The 14070-nt window shown below is 43.0% G+C and overlaps 1 protein-coding gene across 2 annotated transcripts in view; it reads left to right on the top strand.

Annotated features, from left to right (window-relative positions):
- C5H5orf22 (chromosome 5 C5orf22 homolog) overlaps nt 1–14070 on the top strand; it is an 81174-nt gene that overhangs the window by 48944 nt on the left and 18160 nt on the right. For both annotated transcript variants that reach the window (XM_040432379.1, XM_040432380.1), the window contains exons 3-4: nt 7424–7573; nt 11134–11569. In XM_040432379.1, coding sequence (XP_040288313.1) covers nt 7424–7573; nt 11134–11569 — 586 coding nt within the window. The remainder of the gene's footprint in view (nt 1–7423; nt 7574–11133; nt 11570–14070) is intronic.

Genomic DNA, 14070 nt, shown 5'->3' with positions numbered 1-14070 from the left:
AATTAATATGTTTATTGTTAACGTGTATTTTTTTATTTTATTTTTTAATCTTTCTTTCATTTATACTTAATATTTTGGTGTTTTTTTTTTTGTTTTTTTTTTTATTAACTTTTAGCCCCCTTAGGGACAAGAACCCTTGTCCTATTCACCCTGATAGATCTCTATCAGGGTGAATAGGAGCTCACACTGTCCCTGCTGCTCTGTGCTTTGTGCACACAGCAGCATGGAGCTTACCATGGCAGCCAGGGCTTCAGTAGCGTTCTGGCTGCCATGGTAACCGATCGAAGCCCCAGGATTACACTGCTGGGGCTCCGATCGGAGGAGGAGGGGAGAGGGGACCCTGTGGCCACTGCCACCAATGATTAAAACTGGGGGGGGGGCGCACTGCGCCACCAATGTTTTTAATACTGGGGCGCAGTGGCCACAGCCCCTCCCCTCCTCTTGTCTTCTCTCCTCTCATTGGCGGCAGCGGCATCACAGGGGGAGGGAGACACTGCTTCCTTCTCCCCTGTGCTGCTGAGGGAACACAGAGAGCGCTGAGAGCAGCGCGATCTGTGTTCCCCATACGTTATCGGAATATCGGCAAAATAGATGCCGATAACGGTCAAAATCCTGAATAATCGGTCGATCCCTAGTCCATATTGCTTCCTTTGTTGGCTGGATTCATTTTTCCATCACATTATACACTGCTCATTTCCGTGGTGGTTGTGCTTGCACACTATAGCAAAAAGCACCAGTTTATGTGTGCTCTCATGGTCCAGGCCACCAGAGAAGCTGGCGCTTTTTCCTACAGTGTGCAAGCACGAGCACTGCTGATGGATTGCACGGTGGTCGTAACATGGAAACGAGCAGTGTATAACGTGATGGAAAATTGAGTCTAGCCAGCAAAGGAAGCAATATGGACAATCACAATATATTAGTAAGTGCCTTGTATTAACTTTCTCTACATAATAAATGCCATTTGCTGAAGTGAGAGAACCCCTTTAAAGGAAACCTGTCATCAACTTTATGCTGCCCATACTAACAGCACAATGAGGGTCCATTCACACATCCGTGTGTGTTTTGCCGATCCGCAAAACACAGACACCGGCAATGTGTGTTCCGCATTTTGTCGGCACTATAAAAGAAAATGCCTAATCTTATAGAACATGTTCTATTTTTTTCAGGAACAGAATTGCAGACCTGGAAGTGCGGATCCGGGCAGCACATAGTCTGGCCCCATAGAAATTAATGGGTCTGCAATTCTGTTCCGCAAAATGCGGAACAGAATTGCGGATGTGTGAATGGAGCCTAAAGTAGAGACAGGTGAGTTGATTTCAGCGGTCTGTCATTTATAAGTTAAAGAGGACCTTTCAGGGGTCCAGACATTATAAAATAAGTAGCACATTATGTAAGAGATAAACCAGGGATCTAATAGCGCTTACTATTTTTCCTGGGCGCCGCTCCGTTCGGCCGCTGTGCCCCTGTTAAATTCTCCCGCCTGGTATGCTAATTAATAGCATCGGAACAGGGAGGAGGAGACACCAGGGTTTCTCAATGGGAGTCTCCTTCTCCCTGGCTGTAGCAAGGTCCAATAACAAAGGAGAGCGTAACAGCCAGGGAGAAGGTGATTTTTTTTTCTCTTGTGACGCTTTCCTTTGTGATAGGAACGCACTACAGCCAGGGAGAAGGAGACGCCCATTGAGAAACCCTGGAGTCTCCTCCTCCCTGTTCCGATGCTATTAATTTGCATACCAGGCAGGAGAATTCAGCAGGGGCACAGCGGACAAACGGACGTCCTCTTTAAAAGTAAGTGGTTGCCAAGAACCAACATCGCAATCATTGCAGACTGGGCCTGGAAAAGAGTCCCGGCCACCTGAGAAGAGTCCTGGTTATTCATGAATTCCTGCTCTCCTGCTGATGATTGACAGTCTTCTACCTAGTTTTCTCCCTTTCTGTCTAGGAGAGAACTGCCATTCATCAGCAGATAGGTGAGAGCAGGAGATGATGAATAACCATGACTCTTCTCAGGTAGATTTGACTCTTCTCAGGACTGGGCTGCAATGATTATGATGCTGGTTCTCAGTAACCACTGACTTTTAGCTCATGAGTGACACACCGCTGACATCAGCATTTCTGTCACTATTTTATGCTGCCCTCAGTGAGGTCAGCGAAAAGTTGATGACAGGTTCCCTTTAAGTCTTAGTGTACAGGATTTTTCTTCTGGAACCGCTGCAGCGATCATCTGACCGCCACAGGTCCAGCATGCCCCACCCTCCGGCTAACAGCTGATGTATACTTACCAGTTTTGCAGTTGGTAAATTTAGGACATCTAGACCCCCATTCTGGGAGTGCCCTCAATCTGTCTTGGACCAGCCATTTATGGGGTGAGTTTACACAAGCCCTACCCTTTTCTGCCTGAGACAGCCCGAATTTGCAGGGACTTTCTCTGAAAATTAAGGACAGTCGCTGCAATTTCCGAGACTGTTGGCAAATATGCTGTTATTCCCAAGGGAAACTGCAGTCAGCCAGTCATTCATCGCTGTATTCTGGCGCTCTATGACATCTATATGTCTCTATGACCTATATGTATGTCATCTACATTTGGACAGAGATTGTCTTCATTGTCTCTTATCGGTTTTTGAGGTTTCTGACAAGAAATTCTCAAGGACAGAGATGCTAACCACCACCCCACATGACCTTTTTCTCTACATCACTTTATTTGTAATGAGGCATTTGAATCCATTCGCCATATAGCTTGACACAAAAATATGGATAAATCCAGCTTTCATAAAAATCCGTAGATTACTTATGCAAAAATGTAAACTAACGTACCCCACAGACAACGCTGTTGTCTGTGTGTATGGCTTTTTGCATAAATAAACTAGGAAATTTTATGGAAGCTGAATTTATCCATATTTTTGTGTTAAGATTGGAACACCCGATCCAGGTGTTATCCGTGCTTCTGGGAATTACCCACAGGTGAGCTGGACTCGTGCTTTATATTCGCCATATAGCTATATTGAATCGAATGTATTATGCACACTTCAGGTTCAGTAGAACGAATACTCAAGTTACTCTGCTTTGCTGTATATTATACTTTGTATATATTCTTGCTTGTTATCTTTTCATTTCAGTTTTGTATGTCTAAACACACAAGAGCAAACATCTTAAAGGGAACCTGTCATCAACTTTTCGCTGACCTCACTGAGGGCAGCATAAAATAGTGACAGAAATGCTGATTTCAGCGGTGTGTCACTCATGAGCTAAACGTAAGTGGTTGCCGAGAACCAGCATCATAATCATTGCAGCCCAGGCCTTGAAAAGAGTCAAATCTACCTGAGAAGAGTCCTGGTTATTCCTAATCTCCTGCACTCTCACCCATCTGCTGATGGTTGGCAGTTCTCTCCTAGAGAGAAATGGAGAAAACTAGGTAGAAGCCTGTCAGTCATCAGCAGGTGGGCAGGAGAGCAGGACTTCATTGATAACCATGACTCTTCTCAGGTGGCCATGACTCTTCTCAGGTGGCCGTGACTCTTTTCCAGGCCCAGTCTGCAATGACTGTGATGCTGGTTCTCGGCAACCACTTACTTTTAACTTATAAATCACAGACCGCTGAAATCAACTCACCTGTCTCTACTTTATTCTGCCGTTAGTATGGGCAGCATAACGGTGATGACAGGTTCACTTTAATGGAACATAAAAAAATAATAAAAAAAGAACCTTTAAAACAAGGCCAGAAAATAAGTTCTGAAGTCAAACATATCCTATGGTGGAAGCAATTTTCTTTTACTTTCCAGTCTCTGGACCTGGCGTGAAATATTTTGTGTGAAGCAGTGGGAAGACCCTGAGAGATAACATTTAATAGCAAAACAAATGAAAAATGATTTCAGTGGAACTAACTACTGCTTTGGTGTGTTAAATGGTGACAGCATGTGTAAAGTATGTTTGTCACACAAAGCTGGGCTTCACCCGATTAAAGCACTCTTGTTTTTGTTTTGTTTGTTTTGTTTTTTATCCCAGGTTCCGTGCCTGAATTATAATACTTTTTTGTCACCAGGATCAGCTGGTAGGGCTCCTCATGCTGATTAAATCTATACCTTTCTTTTGTCTGTACGATAAATAGCTGCATAGATTTCTGTGGTTTTTATTCATATGCAAATGAGCAATTGGAGCACTAGTAGGCGGGGCTGAATATTCTGAGCACTGCTCTGTAATACTCCTTGTGCTCTGCTCACTCCCCCTCCCCTTGATTGACAGGACTAACATGCTGATGTCCTGGCAAGTAAATATAGTGAAAAGTTAGATTTTATTGAGAAAAAAATGGAGCAAGATATATGATCAAATAACACCCGTATTAACCCACACCAACCTTTTTAACTTGTGTAACCAGTATTTTTTGTTGGGAAAGGTGGCAACCCTAACAGCTCCCCCACTCAGGACCTCTATAGGCCCGCTTACTGCAGCAAGCTAAGCCTCATCAGGACTCACTTCGTAAAAAAAAAATGTAATTTTTTTCGCGATATTCTGACCGTCATTACTTTTTTTAGTTATGTCCACGGAGATGTGTGGCGGCTCATTTTTTGCGGGATGATCTGTCGTTTTTGACAATACTATTTGGGTTGTGTATGATTTGATCACTTTTTATTCTATTTTCTTGGGAGATAAAGTTATGCCATTCACCATATGGGCTAACTTTTTTTTATATTTTAATAGTATGGATGCTTTCGCATGTGGCGATGCCCATAATTCGATTTTATTTATTTTTTGTTTCTTTTCACTTTTTACTAATAATTTAACTTTTTATGTTTTTTTATATTTTCAAAACTTTTTTAATATTTTTTTTTTCTTTTTGTTAAGTCCCCCAAGTAGACCACAACTTACAATCATCAGATGTAAGTTGCTCCGTTATGCTGTATAGAAATCACTTTATCACAGTTCATTGCCGCCATCTAGTGGCCTGAACTGGGATATACTAACAATGAGCCTGGAAGCCTAGTACAGGCTGCAACTCATTTTTAGAACAGGGTGCTTTCCCTTATCTCTGCTGGGGAAAAGGGCGCCTGAAGAGGAATCCCGCGCTTCTGGTTTTTAACACTCTCAGATGCCATGAGTAAGGGGAACTCATTGCTGTGAGGGAAGGGGGCATGTGGCATATTCTGGGGCCATGAGGGTGAAAGAACTGTGTGAGGAGCTTTACAGGGTGTAAATCTGTGAGGGAGGGCCGGAATCAACAGAATGTAACGGTGTTGTTAGTACATTATTACAAGATTTGGGGCCCCACTTTTGATTTTGCCCAGGGCCACATATTGTCTAAAACCGGCCCTGGCTATAGTGTATATGATATTGCTAGCACACAGCTCTTGGACAGGGCTCTGCCCTCAGCCTGATGTCCAGCTCTATCAGTTAATGGGAGGGGGGCGTGTGCAGAGCACAGGGGGTGTTTATTCAGCGCCGCCTCCAAGTGCTCGAAATTCTCATTTGCATATGAATAAAAACACTGATATCTCTGCAGCTGTTTATCATACAGACTAGGTGCCACCATTGCTCTTGTTGCACCCAAGTTCCTCTCATTTCTGTGGCCATCCCTTCCCTGGCTGCTTTGATTGATAAGAGAAGGCAGTTGCAAAGCAGCCAGGCAGAATCTGACCACTGAAATGAGTGGAGCTTGGGTGCAACAAGAGCAATGGTAATGCCCCTATTGCACCAAAGGCCTAATTTGCATATTAAGAAAAAGTATTCTAACTCGGGAATACCACATGCTTACATATACACACATTGACCAACAAAAAAATAACTCGCCAAGAAGGAGTCGTTGGACACAAAGGAAACAGTGTGAATGATATGATATATGTAAGTGATTAGGATACGTTTATTGTGGAACACTGTACAAGTACCTTGTTGGGCCGGGGGCATACAGGTTCCATATGGTGTCCTGCTGCCCATTTGTCCACAGATGTTGCAGCTGAGCCTGTAGATCCTGCACACTTGTAACTAGCTGAAGCTGGTGCCATAAATGCTCGATTGGTGATAAATGTGGTGACCGGGCAGGCAGAGAAACCCTTGCTGTGTGTGGGTGAGCATTATCCTGCTGAACAATGCCATTTGGAACCTTTACATGAGAGCCGTAGGACGTCCTGCACATATCACTGAGCCGTTAGTGTCCTTCGTATCAGTACTAGACCGACTATTGTATACAGTGGTTCCCCAGATCATCACACCAACCGTTGGGGCAGTGTATCACTCTACACCAAAGGAAGGAATAAAGTGCTCACCACAAGGCCTAAAGACTATACAGTGCCAGTCCGTAGCAATTCAGGTTTCTCATTCATGACACCTCAAAAGAAGGCGAAGGTGGCTGGCTGTCAATTGTAGGACATGCAATTGGGTCATTGCCTGGGCCGTTGTGTGTGCGTGCCCTCACGTAAACACTGCTCTCAACATCTCTTAACAGTTAGGTCAGAACGCCATAGAGGGTGGGAAATGACCATCTTGCTTCTCTGAGTCCAGTGATGCCCCCCCTCTCAAACGCTGTCAACTGGGCAAAATGTATTTGAGTATGTCTAGCAGTTAATGATCTCTCCCCAAAAGGTACACTACCCCAAAAAAGACTCTGAGAGCCTTTTTCTATGGCAGTGGGGGAAGCACTTATACTCCCACAAGACCAAGTGTCTAATCAGACCACGCATGTAATGATTTACATATCTGCCTGAGGCATAACTGCATGCTGAGTTTTGCAGCAATCCAACCTGGGTGCGTTTTTTTTTGGGGGGGGGGGGGGTTTGGTGAGCGTATATAGGAAATGATTGAATCCAGGAGTGTACATGTGAATTGATAATCAAGATTTAGTGCATTGGGAAACTAACCTACAGTCTTCTAATATTTAGGAAATAAAGGGGGGCAAAATTTGAGGAGAGCATTCAAGTTCTGGGTTTACACACTTCAGTGATAAAATGATGGCTAGGATATGTGATCAGTAGAGATGAGCGAAGTTATCAAAAATTCGATATGCCTGCTTCAAGTCACATTGAAGCCTTTCAGGGGTTAAAAAAAAAAACATACCTCATCTATTTGCTTGCTGAGAGGCTGTTGCGGCCTGATCATGCGCTGACGTGATCATGTCACCACTTTGTATGGACACAGTGACGTCCTCATTGATAACATCACCGCGCCTGGCGCATGAGATTTGGCGCGTTTTCAAGATGTCCGTGATGGTGAGGTGAGTATGTTTGTTTGGTTTTTTTTGTTTGTTTTTTACCGCTGTTGGCTTTCTCTGGGTCCATGTGAAAGGCCTACGAATGGCCTACCAAACTAAAGCAGAAACGAATCTGGCAAAATATTCAACAAAAACACTACATGCAGCATGTGGTAATGTCTTGGATATGTGTGGAATAGATGATTGCAGGTAGCACGCATTACTAATACCCTTTTACCATTTCTGCAGCGAGTTAAGTATCGAGAACTGGATCCTGCCTGTAGTGTATGCTGGGCACTTCTCTCAAGTGGTATGGCTTCATCCTTCATGGGCGCAGCAGATCAAAGAAGGCAAGCACTTCTTTCTGGTTGGCAAAGATAAGTCTACAACTACAATAAGGTACTTTCCATGAAGTGCTGAGGGCACTCGTCACCCACAGATGAGGCACTAGCCTCTTGGGAGACTGTTTTATGAAAAGTGGTCAATTTTAAATGGCTTCTGCATTTTCAGTGTGGGAGCGATACTTAAATATGCTTATTTTATTAATGGTTTATTCACCACCAAAACCTACAAAAAAAAAAGATGAAAAAAAAACCGTATTACATATATGAGAGTTAGGGTCCATTCACACGTCTGCAATTCTGTTCCGCATTTTGCGGAACGGAACTGTTGACCCATTGACCCGCACTTCCGGTTCCGCATTTTCGTTCCCGAAAAGAATAGAACATAGAACAGATCCCTGGATCAATGCCCATCTACCTTTTTAAAGAAGAGGTGAGCCAAAGAGGGAGGGTGTGTAGAACATGATTTCTATATAATTTCATAAGCCTCAATGTAAGCCTGGGTTCACATGACGTTTTTCCCATCCATTTAACGTATACCTCAGACTGATGCCATACAGTGGCATCTGTTTACTATAGAGTTCCATTGAGAAAAAAAATGGTATTGTTTTTTTTTTAACCGGACTCTGCAGAATACAAGACCGTGGTGTGCTGCGTTTTTGTATCCTTTTTTTCTAACGTATACATCAAATGGAGTCATAAAACATCATGTGAACCCACCCTTATTTTGAATTAAAAAGTAGTCTAAACCTTTCTTGAAGCCATCTACTGTACTTGCTGTGAACAGCTCATGTGGCAGGTTATTCTTACTGTAAAGAATGCTTGTCACCTCTTATGACTGAATCTTTTTTTCTCCAGCCATAGGTAGTGGCCCCATGTTTTTTGAGGGGGTTTTACACAGAATAGCTTCCCTCAATATTTTTTGTATGGTCCATTTATATATTTGTACAGGTTAATCATGTCCCTCCTTAGACATTTTTTTTCTCAAGACTAAACAAGTTCAGTTCTTTTAACCCCTTAAGGACCCTGCCATATTTCACCTTAAGGACCAGACCTTTTTTTACAAATCTGACATGTGTCATTTTATCTGGTGATAACTTTAAAACGCTTTTACTTATCCAGGCCATTCTGAGATCGTTTTCTCGTCACAAATTTCAATTTCTCTACTTTTATAATAGATAGTAATACCTCCGAAAATTCTTATTACTTTACATTCCCCATATGTCTACTTCATGTTTGGATCATTTGTGAATGCCATTTAATTTTTTGGGGGCGCTAGAAGGCTTAGAAGTTTAGAAGCAAATCTTGAAATTTTAAAACCCACTTTTTAATGACCAGTTCAGGTCTGAAGTCCCTTTGTGAGGCTTACATAATAGAAACTACACCCCTCAAGGTATTCAAAACTGATTTTACAAACTTTGTTTACCCTTTAGGTGTTCCTCAAGAATTAATGGAAAATGGAGATGGAATTTCACTTTTTTGGCAGATTTTCCATTTTAATCCATTTTTTCCAGTAACAAAGCAAGGGGTAACAGCCAAACAAAACTAATTTTATGGCCCTGATTCTGTAGTTTACAGAAACGCCCCATATGTGGTCGTAAACTGCTGTATGGGCACACGGCAGGAAGCAGAAGGAAAGGAATGCCATAAGGTTTTTGGAAGGCAGATTTCACTGGGATAATTTTAAGCTGCCATGTCCCATTTGAAGCCCCCCTGATGCACCCCTAGAGTAGAAACTCAAAAAAGTGACCTCATTTTAGAAACTACGGGATAAGGTGGCAGTTTTGTTGGTACTATTTTAGGATACATATGATTTTTGGTTGATCTATATTACGCTTTTTGTGAGGCAAGGTAACAAAAAATAGCTGTTTTGGCACCGTTTTTATTTTTTGTTATATACAACGTTCATCTGACAGGTCAGATCATGTGGTATTTTTATAGAGCAGGTTGTTATGGATGCGACAATACCAAATATGACTACTTTTTTGGTTGTTTGTTTCAGTTTTACATAATAAAGCATTTTTGAAAATAAAGATTTTTTTTAGTGTCTTATGTAGGGGCTAATTTTTTTCGGTATGAGAGGACGGTACTATTGTCGGGTGCGTATGACTTTTTGATCGCTTGGTATTACACTTTTTGTGATGTAAGTTGACAAAAAACTCTTGACTCTGGGAGTTCAACTTTTGGGGGTCTGATCCTTTTTACAATGCATCACAATACTTCTGTATTGGCATGCATTGGCTGTAAGTGTATTACTGAATGTAAACTATTTAGATCTTCCTGCCTGTGAGATCCAGGGGGCTGGATCTCACAGGCTGTCACAGAAAGCAGCCACAATGCCTAAGGAAAGCATCTTGCTGCCTTACCTGCCATCAGGTCCCCGTTACAGCAGTGCGGGGCTCCCTCCCTCCACACATCGCACGTGGTTAGCCCTGACTGCGGCACATCAAAGGTTAATGCGCCGGCATCAGTGATTTCACCGATGTCGGCGCATTCAGCAGGGGTCCGGCTATCAGTGACTGCCGGACCCCTGCCGCGGATCGGGCAGGCGCATCTCCTGCACCCGCCCAATCATAGCACCGTACATGTACGGCGCTGGTCCTTAAGTCACGGACATATGCTCTGTACATGTACGGCGCAGGTCCTTAAGGGGTTAATCTTTGCTCATAGCTGAGATCTTCCATGCTCTTTATGAGTTTAGTCGCTCTTCTTTGCATTTTTCTAACTCCAGAGCATCCTTTTTATGAGCTGATCCCCAGTAAATTCCGAATATTTACAAAGTTGTTGAATTTTTTATTTAGATTATAGGAAAACTGAAGGCATGGGTGCCACTGTACATAGAGCCAGGCTTGCCATCTGGCAGTTCTAGCAAATGCTACATGGGCCTGTAACTAGTGGGCTGGCTGATGGATGCTCACAAAATCCACATTGATGGACTGAGACATGAACCACAGCATGGCTGCTTGTATTCAAGACTTGCCAGAAGATGCATTACTGTGTACTCTGCAATGGAGCAGTGCAGAAATCAAGCATAGTGCTGGTTAGCCAATCCTCAGCCAAGCTCCTATCATGCAGTTGGTTGATTTTTGCTGTGTCCCATTATTGTACAGTACTATAAAGACAGTACTAACCCAGAATGCAGATTATTAGTCTAGAAGATTTCAGCTCTGAAGGCTACAGAATTCTAGATGCAACTGATAAAGCAGGTAACATGCAATCTGTTACAAGATGAATGTATTAAAAGAAAATGCACTTAGACTGGTGTGTAAATAAATTCCAAATAATCACTATAACATTAGTTCAAAGGAGAACATACACTTTAAAGGTTTTCAGCATTCTGTTTTATATATTTGTTCCCTAAAACTGCAAGAAATACTCTGGATTCTGCTTTATTTTCTATGCTGGATAAGAAAATATAGCAATCCTGGTATAACGTGGAGCCTGCTGAGTTCCCTGAAACCTTGAGGGTGACTTTTGTCATTTTACCAAATATTATCCTTCCCATAGACACATTTATTGGAACGAATTGAATCCTTACTGCTGCACATTGACCTGTGTTCATGAGATGTAAAGACCAGAATTCCAAATTGTACTCTGTTATCAATCTTGTTAATTCAGGGTCACAAGCACGGATGATTACTTTCTAAGTGACGGTCTTTATGTTCCCGAAGAACAGCTTGAAAACCCCAAACCTCTTTATTTGGATGTCATCTTGTTGAACCCTGTGAAGGAACCAGACTGTGAAGATGCAGACAAAGGTGAATCTGCTGCTAAAAAACTCAAGCTTGCAGAAAATGACGAAGTAGCAGGTGGTCCTACCTGTGCATTTCAATGTGCGTCTTCACAGGGAGTTGCATTTGCTGTGTGTGAAGGGGCAGACGACAATTTGAGAAAGGGCTCTTCCCCTTGTGACAGCATGGAAACAAATAGTGATCTGAATACTAAACTCGCTAGAAGCATTATACAAGTCATGGAAAAGGGGGATGCCTACGTCTTGGATATAGATTTAGATTTCTTCTCAGTGAAGAATCCATTCAAAGAAATGTACACACAGGTAAGTTGTCCCAAAGAGGTATACCAAGGTATGCATGACCTCGTGAAAGAAAACAAGCAAGTGCCTGTCAATATGTTTGGAGTTTTAAATGTTTGGAGTTTTAATATGTAATTTTGGGTACAGTCAATTAAAATGTTTATTAAAAGTATGCAATTAAATGTACCATGTTTTCTTACATACTTTTTGGTAAGAATAAATCTTGCTAAACAGTCCCTGCATTTGAAGTGGGTGGAGGACAACAGCTCTACAGCTACTATTGGCTCTATCTCAGGCTGTGTAACAGCTAGAGTCATGAGCTACCTCTGGTTCGATCTCTGATTGTATCACAGCTTGCATTGCAATCCTGATAAAATTTTATAACTCAGGTTCTTGTGGCTCACATCTCTAGCTGCTATACAGCCTGATAAGGCAGATTCATGTAGCCGCCCCTTTTAGATGGCTCTCTTGTCAGGCAGCATGGAGAGGGGGGGGGGGGGGGGACATGGACTTCTGGGCATGTTATCAAACGCTTCATCTCGGGCTGCAGTAAACTATTATTTAAGTAATCGAGTATTCTATTGATTATTTTTTACAATTAATCGAGTAATCTAATAAGAAAAACCTTCTTAAAATAACGTATTGCTTTATAAAAATGTCCCCCTTTTTCAGTGCCTCCTATGCCATACACCAGGGATGGCCAACCTGAGGCTCTCCAGCTGTTGCAAAACTACAACTCCCATCATTCCCGGACAGTCTACAGTTATCAGCCTACAGCAGGGCATGGTGGGAGTTGTAGTTTTACAACAGCTGGAGAGCCGCAGGTTGGCCATGCCTGCCATACACCATGTCCCCAGTGCCATCAGATCAGCAGCCCCTCCATGCCCTGTCCCTTAGTGCCCCCATGATGGCACTGCCATCAGCCCCTCCATCCAGATTGCCATGATGTCCCCCTTCCCCAGTGCCTCCATGCCATCCACCATTTCCCACACTCCCCCAGATCAGCCCCTCCATGTGCCTAATCACAGATGCCCCCATTAACCCCTCTCGTCCCGCCAACAACGTTATACATGCCAAATTACAGGTGCCCCCCCCCTCACCAATAACTTTTATACATGCCAAATCACAGGTGCCCCCATTTCCCCAAGCCCATGCCAAATCACAGGTGCCACCATTCCCCCCCGCTGCTGCCGCTGCTAACTTTATACTTACCTTTCTGTGCAGAGTGAGCCGACACATGGAGTCCACAGGAGACGCGTCTTCATCCCAGCATGCACTGGGGACCTGACGTCACACACAGCGCCAGCCAGCGCTCTAACGATGTGTGAACGCAAGGTCCTGCAGCGCGGTGCCGACGGGAGGCCACGGAGTGGTGAGTGAGAAGCTTCATCTCACTCACGCTCCTTGGTCATGTGATTTAATGAAACCTCGATGCAGAAAAACTGCATCGAGGATTTTTTTGCATCGATTAAATCGATGAATCGTTTCAGCCCTACCCTCATCCCCCTATCAGAGAGCATACTTGTTGATGATCTCTGATAGTTAGATATGAGACTGGTCTTTTTTCCAGAAAAGAAGTGTGAAGATGACTTCTCTGCACATAATTAGTTTATTTTTTTTATTGATTCCATGATCTAGACATTTGCCAGTGTCTGTATCATGTCGGCAAATAAATAGAGCCAAACACTTGGAATTTTCAATTAAAGGGGTTTTCCGAGACTTAAATACAGATGACCTATCTTCTGGATAGGTCATCGGTATCTGATCAGTGGAGGTCCGACAACCGGCATCTCCGCTGATTAGCTGTTTGAGAGGGCAGCGGCACTCGCAGTAGCAATGCGGCCTTCTCGCTGCTTTCCCTAGGCCAAGTGACGACATGTTCATTGGTCACATAGCCTAGGCACAAGTCAGCCCATATTAGTGAATGGGGCTGAGCTGCGATACCAAGCACAGCCACTGTACTATGTGGTGAGAAAAGCAGAGGAAGCGCTCACTAGTATTCCCTTTATAAGATGCACAGCCATTTCACCCCATTTTTTTGGAGGAAAAAGTGCGTCTTATAAAGCGCAAAAATACGGTACATATTTTGTATCACCATAATCCTATCCTAAGATTTGATCTGCCAGTTAAAACCAGATAGTAGCACTTCTACTTTTTTCTGATCAGTTTTTATTTTCTGATAGTAGATTTTTTTATTTTATTTCCTAAACGTTATTATGGGGGCGGCCATCTTGCCTGAACTGTTCTTAGCAGCATTTAAAAAGCATTAAAAAATTGCTTTACGGCAGCCCCGTGTCCATAGACACAGTGGTTTGGCGGGGACCTCATTGACTTCTATGGGAGAGTTTTCTAGGCATGCTGTGTGACCTGTGCAGAGGTCATTGTCCAAGGAAAGAATAGATAAGCTCTGGCAATCACCTATTGGTGGATCCTGTCTTATCTATACACAGAGGTGATATCTCCTTATCATTACAGGCAAGTTTAGAACAATATATAACTGCAGTAAAGTGATCTGTACAAGCCAG

The sequence above is a fragment of the Bufo bufo genome, chromosome 5, assembly GCF_905171765.1.
Source record: "Bufo bufo chromosome 5, aBufBuf1.1, whole genome shotgun sequence".
NCBI classification, from domain to species: Eukaryota; Metazoa; Chordata; class Amphibia; order Anura; family Bufonidae; genus Bufo; species Bufo bufo.
Note: the sequence above shows the minus strand (reverse complement) of the source record. Positions and strands in the feature narration are given on the sequence as shown.